The sequence below is a fragment of the Akebia trifoliata genome, chromosome 16 (genome assembly GCF_017979445.1).
Source record: "Akebia trifoliata isolate Shusen 1 chromosome 16, ASM1797944v1, whole genome shotgun sequence".
NCBI classification, from domain to species: Eukaryota; Viridiplantae; Streptophyta; class Magnoliopsida; order Ranunculales; family Lardizabalaceae; genus Akebia; species Akebia trifoliata.
Window position 1 is genome coordinate 31,157,265 of NC_141390.1, and position 22,926 is coordinate 31,180,190.

General features: G+C 35.9%; 3 protein-coding genes across 3 annotated transcripts; all 3 read right to left on the reverse strand.

Moving 5' to 3' along the window:
- Positions 1–5,441: 5,441 nt before the first annotated feature.
- On the reverse strand, positions 5,442–7,162 carry LOC147383543 (UPF0481 protein At3g47200-like). The gene has a single exon (XM_086429326.1). The coding sequence runs from the start codon at positions 7,079–7,081 to the stop codon at positions 5,585–5,587; it is 1,497 nt and encodes a 498-aa protein (XP_086285452.1). The 5' UTR covers positions 7,082–7,162; the 3' UTR covers positions 5,442–5,584.
- A 3,802-nt stretch (positions 7,163–10,964) lies between these two features.
- On the reverse strand, positions 10,965–12,686 carry LOC147383544 (UPF0481 protein At3g47200-like). The gene has a single exon (XM_086429338.1). It carries the CDS (start codon positions 12,609–12,611, stop codon positions 11,115–11,117), a length of 1,497 nt encoding a protein of 498 aa, XP_086285464.1. The 5' UTR covers positions 12,612–12,686; the 3' UTR covers positions 10,965–11,114.
- A 2,270-nt stretch (positions 12,687–14,956) lies between these two features.
- Positions 14,957–16,965, reverse strand: LOC147383545 (UPF0481 protein At3g47200-like). Its single transcript, XM_086427307.1, has 2 exons — positions 16,268–16,965; positions 14,957–15,784 (listed from the first exon to the last, which is right to left on the reverse strand). The coding sequence occupies exons 1-2, from the start codon at positions 16,827–16,829 to the stop codon at positions 15,186–15,188; spliced, it is 1,161 nt and encodes a 386-aa protein (XP_086283433.1). The 5' UTR covers positions 16,830–16,965; the 3' UTR covers positions 14,957–15,185.
- Between the last annotated feature and the right edge of the window lie 5,961 nt (positions 16,966–22,926).

Sequence of the window (22,926 nt, forward strand, 5' to 3'; positions counted from 1 at the left end):
CTCGGTTCATATCGTACTTCAAATTCCTATGGTAAAAGGATGAACATCTATTATCTTCTTATCGTAACCTACTCAGTTTTAAGGCACAGAGCTTGGTATTTTTCCGTTCACTGGTTTAACTTATTAGTGTTAAATGGGTCCTCCTCATTCCCTTATGACACATGTTCCCATAGTGTAGCGTGACAAAAATGGTCTCCATAGTATCGTCAATGATACAATGTATCTCGTGTATATCTATATGATGCATCTTATTTTTCAACACTGACAATTCCTATAATTGTCCGACTTTATCTGTGCCGAGAATTGATAATGTAGGCATTGTTAATTGGTTTGCTACCATAAATGCTCTATAACCCAATCATAGTTAGCAATTCAGTGGATAGGAAAAAAAATGGTACGAAAATAAATCGAGTTCCATTCAGAATAGGGATGCACTGGTTCGCTTGAAAATTTGGCAAAAAAACATAGAACGATAAAAATACGACACGGAAATGATTCGTATCCAACAATTTTTAAAACTTTCAAAAATTCGGATATATATAACATATGATATGAGTTAATAATTATAATCTATTGATCAAATTATCAATAATTAAATTAAAAATATCTTAAATAAGCAAGTAAACAATCTACAATCACATTCATCAAATAAAATATATATTCGCAATTAAAGATTTAGTTTTAATCCATCTAATAATCAATATAAATAAAAAGTATAAAACATGATATGCATTATAATGTTAAAATTGTCATGTCCCATGACCTAATTAAATTCAAAAAGAAATTTCTTGTCGTTTCTAAAAAGTTATTAATGCGAAGTAGATGGATTAAATAGCTCGTCAAAAAGAATATATTCATGATTAGGTGTAATTTTTTCTTCCTTTTCAAGCTCTTCATAATCATCATCAACGTATTTTAAAAGCTCCCCAAATTGTTCAAGATTAATTATTTTTGTAGAGGCGATTTTCAACTTAGGGTATGTTTGATTGCATGGAAAGTCACTTTCCATGGAATTTGAAATCCATGGAAAATTAGTTGTGGAAAATAGATAGGGTTGGAAAATCAAATTCCATTGTTTGATTTCACATGGATAAAATTATGGAAAAATATGAGAAAAAAGAATAAGAGGAGAAGGAGGAAGAAGATGATAGGAGGGGGAGAGGAAGAAGAAGATGACGAGGAAGAGGGAGGGGGGAGGATATGGCGACAACGGTGGCGGCCACAATGGCGACGACAGTGGCGGCCACGACGGCGGTGGTGGCCAGGACGGCGACGGCGAAGGTGGCGGCCACGACGGCGACTACGACGGTGGCGACGGAGGTAAGTGAGGAAGATGGGGGGAGAACGTGGTGGTAGTGGTAGCGGATGAGGTGAGGGATAGAGAAGAAGGAGAAGAAAAAAAAAAAAGAAAAGAGATAGAAGGTGGTCGGAGATGGAGCCGATGGCGACGGCGATGGTGACGACGGCGATGACGACGACGACGAGGTTAGTGTAATGGTGATAGTGGTGGTAGTGGTAGTGGTAGTGGTGGTGGTGGTGGTAGGGAAGAATTGATGATGGAAAATATGGGTGGATTTCATTTTCCCACCCATATGGGTGGGAAAGTGAAATCCATGATTTAGTGGACTTTTTGAATGGGGTGGAAAATGAATTCCATTTCCATGTGTAATCAAACACTTGAAAAATGTCATTTTCCATGGAAATTGATTTTCCACCCTATTTTCCATGTGCAATCAAACATACTCTTAAGGTTTTTTTTTTTTTTTTTCCCCCTTATCTTGAGTTTCGAAGTGAGAACTGAGAACAAGAAAATACGAAGTATTTTATTAAAATACTTACGAAATATACGTACAAATCGCGATCTATTCGTTGGGATTCAAAGATCCGTGAATTAATCCGAATCTTTGAAACCAACAATTTTGATCGGAAAGAGTATTATTCATTTAATTCGTGTCTAATTCGCAAATCAATGGCGAATTAACTAACTATTTCCAATGTAGGTGGTGTAAAGGGGTCAGTTCTTCTCCAAGCTATACATCCACAATCGGTTATTTATTTTGAAATTAAGAAAGATTGTCTCAGAACTGGGAAACCAATTTTGCTTCCTATTCCCTTATTAAGTATTGGGTACCAAATTGTTACATGGGAGATTCAAACGATGAAAGAACTAGCTATTTTGGAATAAAGTTGACATTCTTTTTTCATTATATGTTTGGTTCCAGTACTATCAATTCTCGTTCTCTCTACATTCTGTGACCAAAATAAGGTCCAAAATCTAATAGATCTAAACAGTTTCGATTCCTAGAGATTCCGGATCAAGTTTTAAAATTTCTAGACCTGAAACTGGGATATTTGATTCCCATTCTGGTTTGAGTATAGGATAATTGCATACCCATTGACAGCCATAGTACTATATGCAATATACACTGGACCATTCAATCACTCAACTTGTATCACAAATTTGTCAACATCTTATATATAGAGATGATAAACAAGCCTGTACCATAATGAACAAGAACTAAAATCATTAAAATATATTAATTATGGTTTAAGTTTGAAAGTCGAAGTTGTATTAATAGGGAGGAACATAGTAAGAAAATATGGCATAAAATGTCTGTGGTAAAGTGAGCCCAATGAGAAAGATTGCTGCTAGAAGAGAAACAATGGCCCTAGGGTTGCTAAAGTACTCATGCGTCAAGCTGGCTCGCCAAGTATGCCATTTTCGATTGAAGTATTTATTAACGTCAGCCAATACTCCAGAAAGATAACAATCATTGATGTCCAACACAATTTACCTGCAAATGCTGTTGAAGAGACGGGCCACCTCGTCTTCGCTCCCAAGCCCATGGTTTATAATCCCTTGGTAACGAAGATACCAAGTCTCGCGGACTATTAATTAGCCCATCCATGAAACTCATGTAGGAGCTGACATGGTTACTACAATGTGGGTAGCATTGCACGAAAGCCATGAGGTTAAGGAAGATGGCCTTGGTTGAGTCATGGATTACTAGAGGAATGTGAAGAGTACCTTTCTTGAATACGATATCCATGAATTTATCTGAGTTCTTCTTTTGGAATTTCACTCCTGAATCCCTTAACTTAGTGACACAATGCATCATTAGCTGGGGCTGATAGTTGTGCTTAATCAGAACACACCCGAATGTGTCCTTGGATGAGGGGATGAGACTCTGCCGAACAAGATGGAGAAAATGTAGTCCTGGCGCATTAGAATTTGTTTACCTATATTGTCGATTCTAGCATCCGGGAATGACTGATTCAAAGAATTGAAGAGTGATCTGACTCACCGAATCAGTTTCATGTAGCTCGCAAGTAAAAGCAAATTACCGATCAAGTATGAATAAGGGAAGTTGGTTCTCGAGCATCAACAAGTAGCTTTGGATACATGGCAAGACTCCACGGGAAGTAAAGATAGGATCACCCCATGAGTAACCACAATATATTAACCCCCTCACTGAGACGCTAAGCAATTCAAGTATAAAACAACCATCAAGTAACATCATTTTTATAAATTCTCGATGATCGATGTCGTTCTTGAGATTTGCATAACATCGTCGTGTCTCCTCTTCTAGTTCTGACATGACCTCTAGGTAGAGCTCCAAGTTATGTCTAGTGCGTTCCATGACATGCCGGTGAAGCCTCCACTTATGCTTTTCCATGTCCTTAAGAGTTGTGTTGCCTTTATGATACGGGCCTATGGAAACAATTCGGGGTGTGTAAGCCTTGGGCTCGATTTCAAAGCGAGCCATAGGAACTCTAAAGATACAATGGTCAAGCCAAGAATTTGATCCTTCGCATGGAGAGGTTTGATCGAGCTTCTCTTTTATTTCAATCACCCAATCTAATGCTAGTGGAATTGGTGAATTGGGTTGTTCTACAAGATATTCGTACTCTTTTCTTTCTTTATTGGTGGTTTCTTCTTGATAGGAAGTGTTTTGTTGACGTTGACTCTGGCTTGAAACTATTGATTTTCTTCTTCCTTGATTTCCCTTATTTGATGTAACAAAGACAACAGTTCTTAGCTTTCTCCTAAAATTTTTGGTTTCAGGGATTGTCATTTTGATGGAGATGGAGGGGAAGCCTTAGGGAGTTGAAGAAATGGTAATGGAATTGGTGAAGGAGTTAAGGTTTCATTGGAAGAAAATAATACTTTTTGATCATTGAAGAAAAAGCCAAGATATGACCACCAAACTCCACTAGTATATTCAATGGGATGGGAGAAATGTTGTTTTAGAGATCCACAAGCTTAGCATGTATGAATGGACAACAGGGGAACAAGAGTGTCTAGATTTAGTGAACTCAAAATGTTTAATAACCTAATTGATGACTTCATTGAAAACTTGGTCGGTTCTTGATTTAACTTCATTGGGTCTTACATTTTGAGATTTTTTTTATTTTTTAAATTTTAATTTTTTAAGGATAACTCAAAATCTTTATTAGTAAGGAATGATTATTAAAGAACCTCCAATAAATCATATTGCCTTTCCTAGAAAAAATCATATTAAATTTTCTTTTTTGACAAGTCAAACGTATCGGATGAGATTTAAAAGCATAGTTCATTTTTCTCATTGCTGAATGAGACAACTCAAACGTATCAGAAAACTTGTCTCGTTCATGGACGAGACAAGAAGCCAAAACGAGTTTTAAAACCATGGGTGGATCAGATATACAGAATCATCATTCAAACAAGATGGTTATCCTTGCTTTACGTAAACAGGTAAGCCTTCAGAAGAGGGTCCACGGTGACTATGTCCATGGGAAGTCATCTAAAAACTTGGGAAAAATTAAACCGAACACAGAACCATGTCCTGATCCAAACTGCATTGTACTTACAGTTTCATATACCACACGGACTGCACTGCATTTGCCTGACGCATGCGCTACCATTAAGACACCGTGGGGAGTGTTACTTCTAATATATATACATCTACAAGTAACCTACCTTGCAAACAGAATTCGAAACACTTGAGGAATCACTCAGCACCTCATGAACTAAACGAGATGTCTTCGAATCTACAATCAATCACTTATAATATTAGTGCTGATTTGAAATCCTTTTCAAATTGAAGAATGGTAAATCCAGACCAGGATATAAGAGGAGAAATTCAAACAAGAACAACGATCATTTGTCTCAATATGAATAACCCCACATCTTCAATCCTGTTCATTTCGAACACAAACAAGCTATTGTGGAAGAATGTCTCTATGTGTGGTTCAGGAACTATATATCAATTATAGTTCCCTCTAGGATTTCCTTACAAAAATAAGGTCCAGAATCTATTAGATTTAAACAGTTTCTACACGTTCCGGTTCCAAATTTGAAATTTGTAGACCCGAAACTAGGATAAAAGATTCATACTCTGATTTGAGTATAAGATAATTGGGCAGCCATTGACACCAAAAGTACCCATATGCAATTTACATTGGATCATTCAATTACACAACTTGTATTATTGAAAATTTGCCGTAAAAAACTTACATATACGTAATCATAAACAAACCTGTAACATATATAATGAACAAGAACTAAAATCATTAAAGTATTAAGTTTGAAAGTCGAGTTGTATTAAACGGCAGGAACGTGATAAGCAATGATGGTATAAAATGTCTGTGTGAAAGTGAGCCCAATGAGAAAGATTGCTGCTATAAAAGAAACAATGGCCCAAGGGCTTCTAAAGTACTCATGCCTCAAGCTTGCTCGCCAAGTGTGCCATTTTCGATCGAAGTATCTATTAATATCGGACGACACTCCAGAAAGATAACAATCATTGATGTTGAAGGCTATTTCTCTACATATGCTGTTGAAGAGACACGAAACCTCCTCTTCGCTTCCAAGCCCATGGCTTATAATCCCTCGGTAACGAAGATACCCCACATCTCGCGGACCATTTATTAGTCCATCCATGAAACTCATGTAGGAAGTGACATGGTTACTACAATGTGGGTAGCATTGCTCAAAGGCCATGAGGTTAAGGAAGATGGCCTTGGTTGAGTCATGGATTATTAGGCGAGGAATGTGAAGAGTGCCATTCTTGAATTCAATATCCATAAATTTATCTGAGCTCTTCTTTTTAAGTTTCACTCCTGCATCCGTTAGCTTAGTGACACAGTGCACCATTAGCTGAGGCTGATAGTTGTGCTTGATCGGTTCGCACCCAAATGTGTCCTTCTTTGAGGGGATAAGACTATCCCGGACAAGATGAAGAAAATGTAGCCCTGGCTCATTAGAATTTGTTTCACATTGATTATCGCATCCTGGAATGACCGAGTCAAAAAACTGAAGAGCAAGTTGACTAACCGTATCAGTTTCATCGACTTCACAGGTTATAGCAAACAATCGATCAAGTACAAATAAAGGAAGTTGGTTCTCAAGCAATAATAAATCCCTTTGGATACATGGCAAGACTCCGCGGGAAGTAAAAATAGGATCACCCCATGAGTAACCACAATAAATGAAACCCTTAACAGAAACACTAAGTAATTCAAGTATAAAACAAGCATCAAGTAACATCATTTCTACAAATGTTTGATGATCGATGTACTTATCAAGATTTGCATAACATCGTCGTGACTTCTCTTCTAATTCCGACATGGCCTCTATGTAGAATTCCAAGTCATGTCCGGTGCGTTCGATGACATGTCCGAGAAGCCTCCACTTATGCTTTTCCATGTCTTTAAGACTTGTCTTGCCTCTATGATAAGGACCTATGGAGACAATTCGGGGTGTGTAGGCTTTGGGCCCGAGTTCAAAGAGTGCCAGAGGAACTTTAAAGATACATTGATCAAGCCAAGATCTCGATCCTTGGCATGGAGTGGCTTTATTGAGCTTTTCTTTGATTTCGATGATCCAATCTGATGAAGTTGGTGGTAATGGACAATTGAGCTGTTGATCATCGAGATTTTCTTCTGTCTCTTCTTCTCTTCCCTCTTTATCAACGGTTACTTCTTGATAGAAAGATTGGCTTGACATGATTGGCTTTTTTCTTCCTTGATTACCCTTTGATGCAAGCAACATAACACCTCTCAGCTTTCTCCTAAAATGTTTTGATTCAGGGATTGTCATTTTGGTCAAGGAGGAAAGCAAGGAGAGAAAGACGAAGCCTTAAAAGAGCTAAAAACAGAATGAAAAGGATAATAAAGAAGTTTGGTTTGAGAAAGACTTCTTTTTATTATTTATTAAAGAGTCAAGCTGATCGTATGCACGCAGGGTGGAGGATTGAAATCCTCCACCCACTTCAACACATGCCACGTAAGCAATCAAATATCTTTAAATTTTTTTTTTTTTTTTTTAATTTTTCTTTACAATAAAATATATATATATATTTAATTTTCTTAGATTACAGCTCACGTGGCATATGTTGAGGTGAGTGGAGGATTTCAATCTTCCAGCCTGCGTGCATAGGAACCAGATTCTTAAGAGTTAAGTAAAGATGTCAATTGTCAAGATGCCAATTGAGTGGTCTCCAAACTCCACTGACAATTGGATAGGAATATTTAATAATAGAATTAAGAATATGTATACTTATCTATGGGCTAGGTTCCTTAATTTAAGAAATATTACTTAATTTATAATAAAAATTCTTGATCATGTAAATATAAAATTCAATGGTTGAAAATTATTTTTAAAATAAATATCGAGATATATTTTATTAAGATGTGTATAAAATCTTAACTGTTAGATTTTATACTATATAAAATCAGGACCGTAGACTCGGTCCATCACTTAGTATATATATATATATTTTATTGGTCACTTAATGCATATTTGATGTACAAGTGCAATCTTTGTATCAAATGGATAGGAGAAAGAAATGTTATCAATTTCTAGTCAGTGATATTTTAATAATAATTGATGATTGATTGATTGAAAAAATGTTGATTTTCACAATATTTGATTTGGTGATTTTTTCAATTAATCATTGATTATTTTGATCCAGACCCCATTTTGGATGATTTTTTTTCCTAAGGAAAATTTGGCAGGTTTGGAGAACATGGTTGTGGTACACTTTTGGTGTCCAACACACTGACAATCCAAATTTGTAATCTGTATCTGTACTATTATGACGAGAGATGGAGTATAAGTGGTCATAAATGCCTTCACTTTAACATTTACAAATAAGTGCATGACCTTCATAAGGCGCAGACCATTCAAAGTTGGTGAGATGCAATGTGGCATATTCTGAATGGCGACTGAATGGATGACCGTTCAAAGAAAATGGAATGCCATGTGGCGTCTTGTGAGTGGAACCCCATGGGAATGAGTATGATTTGGCACAATGAGGTGGTCAGATGATGATCATTCACGGAAGCGGATTATCTATAACACACGATTCTTGTAACATAAATCCAACGAGTAAAAGAATACCACATCAATCATATACTTAGATCTCACAATTAAAATATTGGGTGTTCAATAGCTGTTCAATTTCAAATACATGGATTTAGGGAAAAAAATATTTTTTTGATTTTTTTTAACTCAAATCTAAATCTTGATACAAGAGGTTGAGATGTTAATTTTTTTTATACTAAGATAACTCTCTCTCATCCACTGTATCTGTGTTATAGGTGCTACATAAGATCGACTTCCACGATTCACACCATAACGGGGCTACAGATAGGGTGAATAACGTTCACCATGAGTGGTGGTCTTGAAGTACGAGGGGACAGCAGGTGTGTCCAGACACGAATAGAGGCGGCTAGCCATGAGCCTATGGGAAAAGACACATGGAGACAAAAAATAAAAGCATTGAACAAAAGGGGTCAGCTGACTTCTTGTCAAGTGGCATGTGTACTACTAGTCAAGTGGCACTTTGAAAGGAGACCTTATCCTCTGTCGAGCCATTAACAATAACTTTAGTTGCACATGACTAGGGAGGGTCCCATATGTGTTGGTTCCGTTCCTAGCTCATCTGGTCCCTCTAGTCGGACCAAAGTCGTATATTTAAAAAAAAAACAAACAAACAAGAAGTTTAGTTGCAGAACAATTAAATCCCATGGAGATGCCAACTTAACAAGTTGGTAAAACGTGTGAAAAGTTTTCCTATGTCTTAGGTTTGACTCTTTTAGCACCCAACTTCACAATTACCTTTCAAAAAAAAATTAAATCCTATTGATCATATCATATGTCTTTCTAGATCAACTATACGTTTAGAATTGAGAAGCATTCGGAGGCCCTAAAAAGAGTCAAACATTGTGTCAATGTTTTTTAAAACGAGGAGTTATAAGTTTCATAATGGGCTGATTTTTTATAAGGATGATCTTTATGGTGAAGAGATCACCCTCACCAAAAATCAGCTCATTCTGAAACTTCTAACTCTTGTTTAAATGTTGAAGAATTGTGGACCGTCCGATTATTATAAATCCCTTTTGATGAGGTTAGAAGTTTCGGAATAGGCTGATTTTTTGTGAGGTTGATCTCCACATCATAGAGATCATCCTCACAAAAATCAGCTCATTCTAAAACCTCTAACACACATTGAAAAAATGTTTGACTCTCTTTAGGGTCTCCAAATGCCATCCTTTAGAATTTAGTTGAGATTAAGGGGTTTTATTTATTTATTTTTTTTATTTTAAGTTTTTTAAGGATATTCAAAATCTTTATTGTTGAGAATTGTTTATTAAAGAATCTCCAATAAATCATACTGCCTTTCCTTAAAATATAAAAAATCATATTTATCTTTTGTTTAAATAATATGTCAGTGAAAAACCAGTTTATCTTCCTAATCAAAGATCTCCCAAGAAGAAGATAAATTTAAGTATATGGGTGTTGTACTGTAGACTTGGGGGCAACACCAAAACTTTAGAGCTTAGATCTGTTGCAATGCAATTTTGATGCCGTGGGTTAACGTCCAACTTACCTAAACAAATAAAGAAACCAAATAAACCAACGCCTAACAAGAGAAAGAGAAATCAAACAAACTAATGCCTAACAATTGCCATTGTCTACAGCTTTCTTTCGACCCACTAACCTAAGGATGTTTGAGAATGATTTTCTATTTCTCAATGTGGGATTGAAGCATTTGTTATTAGTCGTGACTTCATCTACTGGACAGGGCACATTTTGAGGTTCTCGGATCCAAAGGCAAGCTCTTACCGATCAAACTTATGTTTGGTGCCTAGGTGGGTCAGATATAGAGGATCATCATTCGTAAATAATTTTGAGATACCCTCATTTGAAATTTCAGCAATCTCAGATGCAGTGGCCATCCTTGCTTTATGTAAACGGGCAAGCCTTCAGAAGAATGTGCACGGTGACTCTGTCCATGGGAAGTCATCTAATAACTTGGAAATGTAGACAACAATGACCATTTTCACTGCAAAATTATGCCAAATGCAGAACCATGTCCTGATCCAAACTGCATTGTAGTTGGAAAGTTTCATAACCCACTGCACAGCATTTGACCGACACATGTGTTACCATTAAGAGGCCGTTGGGGAATGTTACTGCTATATATATCCACAAGTAACCTTCCTTGCAAACAGAATTCTAAACCCTTGAGAGGAATTATACAGCACCACGTAATCCAAATGAGATGTCTTCAAATGTACAATCAATCACTTACAACATAAGTGCTGATTTTAAATCCTTCATGCTCTCAAGAATGGTAAATCAAATTCCAACCATGAATCCAAGGGACTCAGTCATAAGAGGAGAAATTCAAACAAGAATAACTCATCATAAATCTCAATATGAATAACAACACATCTTGAATCCTGTTCATTTCAAACACAAGCACCCTTCTTGCCCATCAAACAAAAAATTAATTGATTTTAGGCTTCGTTCAGAATCATAAATGTAAACAGTTTCAATTCCTACACGTTCCAGTTCCAATTTTGAAATTTGTAGACCCAAAACTGGGATAATTTATTCCTATTCTTATTTGTGTATAGGATAATTAGGCACCCGTTGAAAACAATACTACCCATATGCACATTGGATCGTTACACAACTTGTATTATTGAAAATTTGCTGCAAAAACTTACATACCTAATCATAAACAACCATGTAACATATATAATGAAAAAGAACTAAAATCCTTACAAAAAAATAAAATAAATAAATAATGTAGTCTTAAGTTTGATAGTCATGAGTTTGATTAAGAGGCAGGAACATGGTAACCATAGACGGTATAAAAGGTTTGTATGCAAGTGAGAATAATGAGTAAGATTGCTGCTATAAAAGAAACAATGGCCCAAGGGTTGCTAAAGTACTCATGCTTCAAGCTGGCTCGCCAAGTATGCCATTTTCGATCAAAGTATCTATTAACATCGGACGACACTCCAGAAAGATAACAATCATTGATGTTGAAGGCTATTTCTCTACATATGCTGTTGAAGAGACACGAAACCTCCTCTTCGCTCCCAAGCCCATGGCTTATAATCCCTCGGTAACGAAGATACCCCACATCTCGCGGACTATTTATTAGTCCATCCATGAAACTCATGTAGGAAGTGACATGGTTACTACAGTGTGGGTAGCATTGCTCGAAGACCATAAGGTTAAGGAAGACGGCTTTGGTTGAGTCATGGATTATTAAGCGAGGAATGTGAAGAGCTCCATTCTTGAATTCAATATCCATAAATTTATCCGAGTTCTTCTTCCGAAATTTCACTCCTGCATTGGTTAGCTTAGTGACACAGTGCACCATTAGCTGAGGCTGATAGTTGTGCTTGATCGGTTCACACCCAAAGGTGTCCTTCTTTAAGGGGATAAGACTATCCCTGACGAGATGGAGAAAATGTAGCCCTGGCTCATTAGAATTTGTTCCACACTGATTATCGCATCCTGGAATGACTGAGTCAAAAAACTGAAGAGCAAGTTGACTAACCGTATCAGTTTCATCTACCTCGCAGGTTATAGCAAACAATCGATCAAGTACAAATAAAGGGAGTTGGTTCTCAAGCAATAATAAATCCCTTTGGATACATGGCAAGACACCACGCGAAGTAAAGATAGGATCACCCCATGAGTAACCACAATAAATGAAACCCTTTACAGAGACGCTAAGTAATTCAAGTATAAAACAAGCATCAAGTAACATCATTTCGACAAATGTTTGATGATCTATGTCCTTCTCAAGATTTGCATAACATCGTCGTGACTTCTCTTCTATTTCCGACATAGCCTCTATGTAGAACTCCAAGTCATGTCCGGTGCGTTCGATGACATGTCCTAGAAGCCTCCACTTATGCTTTTCCATGTCTTTAAGACTGATCTTGCCTCTATGATAAGGGCCTATGGACACAATTCGGGGTGTGTAGGCCTTGGGCTCGATTTCAAAGAGAGCTCTAGGAACTTTAAAGATACATTGATCAAGCCAAGATCTCGATCCTTGGCATGGAGTGGCTATATTGAGCTTGTCTTTGATTTCGATCACCCAATCTGATGATGTTGGTGGTAATGGAGAATTGAGTGGTTGATCATTGAGATCTTCTTCTTTCTCTTCTTCTCTTCCCTCTTTATCAACGGTTACTTCTTGATAGAAAGATTGGCTTGACATGATTGTCTTTTTTCTTCCTTGATTACCCTTTGATGTAAGCAACATAACACCTCTTAGCTTTCTCCTAAAATGTTTTGATTCAGGGATTGTCATTTTGGCAAAGAGAGAGGGAGGGAGGGAGGGAGGGAGGGAGGGGAAGCCTTAAAGAGTTAAAGAAATTGAAATTATTGAGTTTTTGTTTGATAGAAAGAAATATTTGATTATTTAAGAAAAAGCAGTGATGCCAATTGAGTGAGCGGTCACCAAACTCCACTAACAGTTGGATAGGAATATATACATATAATACATATCACGTACTGATACAGTGAGCATGAGCGGTCATTTACTGCTCAATCGGTGGTTAATTTTTTTTTTTTCTAACAATAATAGGTGAATGATTAAAGAAGAAAAAAATGTTGATTTTTCATAATATTTGATGATTTTTTCAATTAATCCTGGATTATTTTGATCCACTCCTTTTATGCTTTTAATTTTTTATTTTTTTTAAATAATGCCAAAGTGACCTCATGATTGGACCTCGCAACGAAAAAGTATATGGGAACGATAATTTTTCTTCTAAGATGAGGGTGAAAAATCATTATCATTCCAATTCACTTTCATGTCAAGATGCGTGATATGCGGTCCAATCTTGAAGTCACTCCAGCACGTCTCTTTGTATTTTTTGAAAATTTTGCGATTAGGTTTGGCAGACTGGGCCCTTCTTGGTGTGGTGCAAATTATTTGCATTGTGAAAAATTTCATGAATTCCCTAAATTCTTTGAAAAAAAAAATTAAAGAGTCAACAAATGATTTGAAGAACAAAAGTGCCACAAATCATTTGCAAAATTATTTGACACCAATTTATTCAATACTTGTAATTGCAATATACACATAAATTTATGAAAATATCCCTCGTCAAAGATACATTCAATTACATATTTGAAATTACAATAAAAAACAAAACAAAAGATCTCTCATTAAAGAAAATTTTAAATTACAAAATTAGTCCTTAGAAATTGTTGCAATAACATGCATATGAATTCACAAATACATCTCATCAAAGATACATATACTTGCATAAAAATTACAAAAATTACCCCTCATTAATGTTTATACAAAAAAGAAAAAAAAAACCCCTCATTGTGAGGGTACTTCTATAAAATCATATGCATGTTATTATATCAAGTGGATCCTCACCAGCACAAGGTTCTTGTAGCACCAGCACAAGGTTCTTGCAATTGTAGCACCCTGCAGCACACTTACAACGGTTGAAATAGCGCCACATCAGCAATGCTATTAAATCTCAAACTTAAAATATTGGGAGTTTAGTAGCTTCATTTGTAAAGACATGGATGTAGAGAATAAAAAACAATTTTTTATTTTAAATCAGATCTAAGTCATGATCACAAGAGGGCTAAGGTGTTCTCTCTCTCATCTATTGAAAGTGCTTTACAGAGGATCGCTCATGTCATTATAACAAATACTAAAAGCATTTTTGTATTTTGAATATATTTTTTAATGATAAATATTTTGTAATTGCTGAATTCATATGTATTTTGATGTAACCGTAACGGAGGTACTTTTATAATTTAAATAATTTCTTTGAGGAGATCGAATAAGTTAAAGTTATTTCCACGTTTTATTTTAATAATAAATCACTGAAAATTTTTAATTACAAATATTAAGTTTTCAACCAAACACAAAATGATTTCACAAGAGATTTCCCGGTGACTATCGAGCAATAGTAAATTTTTCATCACAAAACATTGGCATTGCAAGCATTGGGCCTATATTATTCCATATGCAAAATTGATGGAACGTTTTGTACTTTTTTGGGTTATGGGGGCATGTTTTTAAATCTCATTGTCAATGGAGACAACTCCGCGGAGATGAGATTACTTGTCCGAGACATCTTGGTCTCGTCCATGACTGAAATGAAGCGGTAATAATATGAGAGATATAGTTCAGACACCTACACTGAGGTGGTTCTCGCCACTTGACCATAGCAAATCTACAGCTACAAAGGCTTTATTGGTCCAATTCGGATCAATGAGATATGAATAAGAAGTGAACTACTATCCTGCGGAATCCGCTCATCATGCTCTTGTTCTAGCTAGCTTTAGGACCCTCATCCACAACGATAGAAGAGAGAAGGAGCAGCCAAATGCACTGCCCCTTCAAGAGATAAAAGAGAAGAATGAAGCGGGGGAAGATCATTGAGTTAATGGGATGCTTAAGTGTATGGAATCGACTTCGATTCTTGAATAATCCACATCACTTTTGGTTCTATTATAACAAAGAATACCCTTACTTACCGACATTGACCATCATAACTAATAGTGTAGAGAGGCTTCTCTAGCGAAATGGAAACCACATATAGATGTGCTTCTAAAGCTATTTGTGAAAAATACGAAACAACAAAGAGGAAAAAATCTCACAAACACAATGATTTACGCAGTTCGGTAGTGTGCTTACGCCCAAGGATCAGAACAAGACAATGGGGGCATCTGTTGACACCAATAGTACCCATATGCAATGTACATTGGATCATTCAATTCTCAACTTGCATTACAAATTCGACCGATATCTTACACATTTAATAAACAAGCCAGTAATATAATGAACAAGAACTAAAATCTTTATAGAAAAAAAAGGATTGTGATCTAAGTTTGGAAGTCTGGAGTCCTGTTAAGTGGGAGGAACATAGTAGGCATAAATGGTATACAATGTCTGTGCCAAAGTGAGCCCAATGAGAAAGATTGCTGCTAGAACAGAAATAATGGCCCAAGGGTTGCTCAAATGCTCATGCTTCAAGGTTGCTCGCCAAATATTCCATTTTCGATCAAAATATCTATTAACATCAGCTGACACTCCAGAAAGATAACAGTGATTGATGTCGAATGCAATTTCTTTACAAAGGCTGTTGAAGAGAGATGCCACCGCCTCTTCGCTCCCAAGCCCATGACTTATAATCCCTTCACAACGAAGATACCCCACGTCTCGTCGACTATTTATTAGCCCATCCATGAAACTCAGGTAGGAGGTGACATGGTTACTACAAGGTGGGTAGCATTGCTCAAAGACCATGAGGTTAAGGAAGATGGCTTTGGTTGAGTCATGGATTACTAGGGGAGGAATGTGAAGAGTTCCGTTCTTGAATTCGATATCCATGATTTTTTCCGAGTTCTTCTTTTGGAATTTCACTCCTGAATCCCTTAACCTAGTAACACAATGCACCATTAGCCCTAGCTGGGGCTGGGAGTAGTACCGTACACGCCCAACTGTGTCTTGTTACAATTCAACACCAGCCCAAATTGGGAAAAGCCCACATTTATAGCCCAAGCCCAAGCCCAATAACTATTTAGAGTTCAATTTCTAGAATCTTCTTAGAGAAAACTCTAGATGTTTTTAGATAAGAGAAAAATAGAAGATTCTAGAATTGAAGATATTTTGGTAGAAAACTCTAGACTAATATATATTTTTAGAAAGTTCTAGATGATAAAATTGTAACCACTAGATTAAAAATGTGTTGGCACAATCCTAGCCATTAGTTAAGGAGGTGCCACAAGTATAAATAGGGGTGAGTCCTCTCATTTTGTAATCAAGTAGTAAGAAACAAATTGTGAGAAATAAGTTGTGAGTAAGAAGTCTTGAGAGGTTGTAAAAAGTGTGAGTGTTTGTAAAAGTGTGTTTTTCTTAATAGAGTGTTATTTCCTTCTTCAATTTGTGAGTGATATCTTTATTGAGGGTATAGTACAAGTAAATTGTTTACTTGTTTATATCCAATATTTGTGCATTTAGAGTCAAGTACTCTAGTTTTTTCCTCAACATGTCTTTCGGTGAGGGGATGAGACTTTTCCTGACGAGATGGAGAAAATGTTTAGAATTTGTTCCCACATGATGATGATTTTGGCATCCTGGAATTACCGAGTCAAACAACTGAAGAGCAAGTTGACTAACCGTATCAGTTTCATCTACCCCGCAGATTAAAGCAAATAAACGATCAAGTACAAATAAGGGAAGCTGGTTCTCGACCAATAGTAAGTCAGTTTGAATACATGGCAAGACTCCCCGAAAAGTAAAGATAGGATCATCCCATGAGTAACCACAACCTGTGAACCCTTTCAGTAAGACGCGAAGCAATTCAAGTATAAAACAAGCATCAAGTAACATCATTTCTACAAATTCTCGATGACGGATGTGGTTCATGGGTTGTGCATAGAATCTTCGCGTCTTCTCTTCTAATTGTGACATGAGCTCTAGGTAGAGCTCCAGGCTATGTCCGGTGCGTTCGAGGTCGTGTCTTAGAATCCTCCACTTATGCTTTTCCATGTCCTTAAGACTTGTGTTGCCCCTATGATAAGGGCCAATGGAGACAATTCGGGGTGTATAAGCCTTGGGATCGATTTTGAAGAGAACCAAAGGAACTTTAAAAATACAATGTTCAAGCCAAGAACTCGATCCTTCACATCGAGTGGCTTCATTGAGCTTGTTTTTGACTTCAATCACCCAATCAGATGGTGGTATTGGAGAATTGAGTTGTTGTTCTCTTCTCTCTTTATTGACGGTTTCTTCTCGATCACGTTGACTTTTGATCGAAATGATTTGTTTTTTTTCTTTGTTGATTTATCTTTGATGCAACTGGATTTTTAGTTTTCTCCTAAAAATTATTATGGAGTCAGGGTTTGTCATTTTGATGAAGAGGGAGAGGAAGCCTTGTGAAGGAGATAAAAAGGAGTTTTTGTTTAATAGAAAGAATACTTTTTAAAGAAACACCACTCAAATTGGATAAGAATATTCCAATGGGAGAGAATACATAAAGAATGAGAATGAGGTTCATCATTCTCAGTACACCCAATTACCTGTTCTAATCTGAACCATTGAATCAATGGAAGATTTTTAGTTGTCCACGAAACAGGAAAACAAAACTGTCTAGATTAGGTGAACCCAAAATCTAATTAATTTCTTTATGGAAAACTGGTCAAAGTTGGGTTCTTGTCCTTGATCCTATTTTATTGAAGTCTTACATTTATTATAAAATAAGTCTTAAAATATTTGTAATAAATTTAGTTGCAGAATAATTAAATCCCACTGATCATCTAATATTTTTTCCATTCAAAGGTACAAAGAAAATCGATCCAATCTTTTCCATGGCTTTCTAACTAGCTAGTTCTCATATATTAAGATTGCAAATTGAGATTAAAGAATTTTTTTAATTTATTTATTTATCATAATCCAAAATTAAAATTTGTATTATTATTAGGACTTATTTATTAAAGGAGCTCCAATAAATCATATTTTTTTTTCTCTAAAAAAAGCATATATTTTGTAAAGTAATGTATTTTGGGATGTGATATTACCACATCATTATGTGACGAATAAACATCATAAGTGATTTTAAAAAAGATACAGATACTTAATTTGGCTACGATGACACTCGCCTTGCCAATAATGTTACGATGTCCCTACACATGAGGTTAGGTGAACCAAAGAAGGTCCTTCCCCTTGCACGAGAATATCAGGAAAGCTCGTATTAGCCGCTAACAAAAGGTAAAGAGAAAAAAAATACAAATACAAATAATGATCAATTATCTCAATACGAATAGTCCCACATCTTTAATTTTTGTTCATTTCAAGCACAAACTCCTTCTTCCCCCTCAAACCAAACATTGATGGACTCAAAAAAGTTACTAAAAAAAAAATTGGGATGCCATGTAAGCTTAGCTAAAAAATGTTTTGCAATATCACTTCTCAAATGGGTACACCATTCAATGTTGAAAATTTTCAATATGATATTATCTCAAATCAGTACCAAGAGCAGAGCCAGGATTTTTCAGTAGTGGGGGCAAACTATGATTAGTTGTATAGTAAAAATGAATGGTTTTAGGGAGAAATTAAGAGGTTTTTAGTTAGAAATTGAAGAAAATGATATCTAGGTCATTTCCAATTAATATTTGAGAAGTCCTAGTCGAGAGGCAATGTCATCAACAAAAAATTGAAGAGGTGAGGGAGTGGGGACAAATAGGGCATGTAATTAGTTGAAAATATAGGGGTGTCTTAAAGTTTCGTGGGGACATATGGGGCATGTTATTTATATTTTCAAATAAAAGTTTAGCGTCATGTTGAGGCTCTCCGTCAAACAAACAGTTGAGATGATATAGGTTTTCAAGAAAAATGTACCCCTAGAAAAAAAAATTGTATTGGTCCCTAGGCGATCAATATTGATTTTTAGGAAATATTTGTTATTCCTCTTATCTCAATTGTTTGTTTGATAAGGGAATTGGAATCTAGCGTTTTCAAAAATAATAAAATGAAAAATGAAAGTGATGTAATTGTGAATAGGCAGATTTGTGGCTTATAATCCAAGACATTGAATGCATTTTTGGATGTGTGGTTCAATTCGAATTATCCAACTAATTAAAAAAGTATTCTGGTGAAGCTTATAAAACATTAATAAGATAGAGAAAGGGGTGGAGCCAAGATTTTCCTGTAGTGGGGGCAAACTATGGTTAGTTGTTTAGTGAAGATGAATGATTTTAGGGAGAAATTAAGAGATTTTTTTGCTAAAAGTTGAAGAAAATGATATTTAGGTCATTTCCAATTAGTATTTGAGAAGTCCCGATCAAGAGGCAATGTCATCAACAAAAAATTGAAGAGGTGAGGGAGTGGGGACAAATGGGGCATGTAATTAGTTGAAAATATAGAGGTGTCTCAAAATTCTGTGGGGCCAAAAATTGAAGGGAGGTGAGGGTGTAAGGACAAATGGGGAGAGAGGTGAGGGAATGAAAGGAACAAATGGGGCATGTAATTAATTTAAAATATAAGGGTGTCTCAAAGTTATGTGGGGGCAAAATTTTGAGGGAGGTGAGGGTGTGGGGGCAAATGGGGAGAGAGTTGAGAGAGTGGGGACAAATGGGGCATGTAATTAGTTGAAATATAGGGGTGTCTCAAAGTTCTGTGGGGGCAATTGCCCCCACCAGCTCCTTACTAGCTCCACCCTTGACTAGAACTCCATGCAACATCGATTGATAATTTTACAATTAAGCCATAAAACTGGCTTCAGATCTCCTGCTTCAAGGTGACATTGAAGATCTTTATAGGGGCTTTAGGCTTGTAGTGTTTGTCCGTATCCACCTCTTCAATGTCCTGAACACATTATAAACAAATTAGTGATCGACAATGAACATGAAATATTGATGTAGAAACTGAAGCTAGTGAACAATGGAGCAACCAATACAACATGAACATCAAAACCAAACCATGCCCTAGTCTTAATTTCAAGAAGTACCTGCCACCTAAGCGATGTAGGACAACAATGACCTACAAATTTGAATTATTGTTATTTTCTCCAAAACCCTGGATTAAACTGGACAGCTCACCTTTTTGATAGGCCACTTAACTGGTTTGAAGTTCATTTGGATTTAAAAACCCTACAAGATGATCCATATGACATGAGTACAGAAGTAGATATAATCTTAACAAGTCCTTGGAAAAAATTAATAGATGTTTTTAATCTTCTAATAAATGAAAAATAAATAGCAACAGAGTACTGATACAGTGAGCATGAGTCTGTCATTCACTGTTCAATCGATGGTTAAATTATTTTTTTCATAATATTTGATGATTTTTTCAATTAATCCTTGATTATTTTGCTCCACTACTTTTATGTGTGAACACAAGATTTATTTATTTTTGAACATCTCAACCACTTTGGGGGATTTTGGAGTCGCTACCATTCTTTTTGTAAAATGATGTTAATGGTCACCCGTGATGTACTTTTTTGAAAATGATTTATTTCGACGTTTAGTGACTCTCGTAGGATAAGGTTTTACTGGTCCAATTTTTTATTCTAGGTAAGGGAGTCCGTATTAAGGAGTAGGGAAGGTGTTAGGCACTCTACTCCCTCCACCGTTGGTGATAACCTCGGATTTGATCCTTTTTTGAAAATAAAAAGAATCGAAAAAATCCGATATGTGTCCTTAAGTATGAAGGATTTTGATGTTGGTTCAAACCATTAAGAGCACCTTTATTGAAAAAGGGTCCTTCAATGATTTAAACCGTTTGTGATGTGTGCCTATATGTAGAGAAAGAGAAGAAGTAGAAAAGAGAAAGTTGGAGGAGAAAGAAAGGGGGGTGTTTTTGTCCAAAACCCACCTTGATCTTGACTTTATCTTCTTTGATTTTTCAAAGGATGACTCTTTTTTTACTTTCCTGGACTTGTTTAAGAGAGAGTTGAGAGTTGAGGGTAGTGAGATGAGTTGAGAGTGGAGAGAGTTGTAATTTTTAGAGGGTTCTTTTTTCAAATTTTCATTAGGGTTGTGTGAGTTGAGAGTGAGGGATTTTTTTATAGAGTTTGAGAATTATTTATAGGGGTAGATTTGGGTGAAAAAAAAATGAGAAATGATATAATGGTGTAGGATTTTAAGAGAGGGGTGTGTGTAAATTGAAGGGTATTTAGGAAATGAAGTTAAATGAGTTATTTGTAACCCAAATGGTTCAACCCATTTGGGTTGAGTATTGGGTAAAGGAGAATGAGAGGTATTTGAGGGTGATTGATAGGTTGAGGGTTTGGTGAGATGAAGGGGAGTGATATTTGTTTTAAGAGAATGGAGGGTGTAAGAAGGTGGTTGATTAGGTTTTGAGAGGGTAAAGGAGATGGTGACATGTGTCAAGATGTGTAGGGATTGGGAGTTTAAATGGGTTGATTAAAGAGAATGGGTGTTTGATTTGAGAGAAGATATATGAGTTTAGATTGTAAAAATGGATTTGTAAGTGATGATGATGGTAGAGGTATAGGTTGAGATGTGGGTAGATAGATTTTTTTAGAGAAAAGATGATAAGTAGATGTCTGGGTAGATGATGTTTAAAGAAAAGTGATGGGGATATGTAGTGGGATGAGAAAGGTGAGTTGAGGTGGTGACATGTGTCCCACCTTGATGATCACGTTGATTGGTTGTGATGTTGGGTTGGGTTGAAAGTTGGGCTTGGATAATGGATTTGGTAGGTATAGTGTTGGGTTGAGGAATGATTGGGATTAAGTTGCAGGTTGGACTTGGGTATTGTAATGGGTAGGGTTGAGTTGAATGGGCTTAGGTGATATGTTGAATAGGGATAGACTTGGGCTTATGTTGGGTTGAGTTGATGAGTGTAGAAGGGTGGTGAGGAATTTGGGTTCATGGGCCACATGGTAAGTTAGGTTTGAGCCATATATTGAAAGTAAATGACAAAATAAATTGATTTTTGAAGGTTTGGGCCTTGGGGCCATTTCGATTTTTGGGATATTTTGCATCTAGGGCCAGGTCAAATTTGGGTGTCTACATTATGAATTTTTTTTTTAAATATTGTTGAAGTGACCTTATGATTGGACCTCGCAGCATAAAAGCATATGGGATCAATAATTTTTCTTCAAGATACGGGTGAAAAATCATTATCATTCCAATCCACTTTCGTGTCGAGATGCGTGATATGCGGTCCAATCTTGTGATCACTACAGCATGACTCTTTTTATTTTCGTGGGTATTTTGCTAGCATGGTGTGGTAGACTGAGGCCCTTCTTGGTGTAGTGCAAATTATTTGCATTACGAAAAATTTCATGAATTCCCTAAATTCTTTAAATTAAAAAAAAAAAAAAAAAAAAAAAAAAAAAAAAAGTCAACAAATGATTTGAGGAACAAAAGTGCCACAAATTATTTGATTCCAACCCATTCATATCAAAATTATTAAAATATCCTTTTATCAACAAAAATCAAATTACAAAAGTTGCATAAGTACTTGTAATTGCAATATTCACATAAATTTATGAAAATATCCCTTGTCAAAGATACATTCAATTACATATTTGAAATTACAACAAGAAACAAAAAAAAAAATCTCTCATCAAAGAAAATTTTAATTTACAAAAATAGTCCTTAGAAATTATGAACAAATACATCTCATCAAAGATACATATACTTGCATAAAAATTACAAAAAGCACCCCTCATTAATGATTATACAAAAAAAAAAAACCTCATCATGAGGGTACTTATGTAAATTCATATGCAAGTTATTATATGAAGTGAATCCTCTGCAGCACAAAGTTCCTCTAGCACCCTGTAACATACTTACAACGGTTGAAAGAATGCCACATCAACGATGCTATTAAATCCCAAACTTAAAATATTGAGAGTTCTAGTAGCTGTTCATGTGTAAAGACATGGATATGGAGAAAAAAGTAATTTTTTTAAAAATCAAATCTAAGTCATGATCATGTTCATTTTTCTTTGGTATGACTCTCTCTCATCTAGTGAAAGTGCCTCTGTTATTATAACAAGTACTAAAACCATTTTTTGTAGTTAAATATATTTTTTAATGATAGATATTTTGTAATTGCTGAATTCATATGTACTTTAATGTAGCCATTGGAGGTACTTTTATAATTTAAATAATTT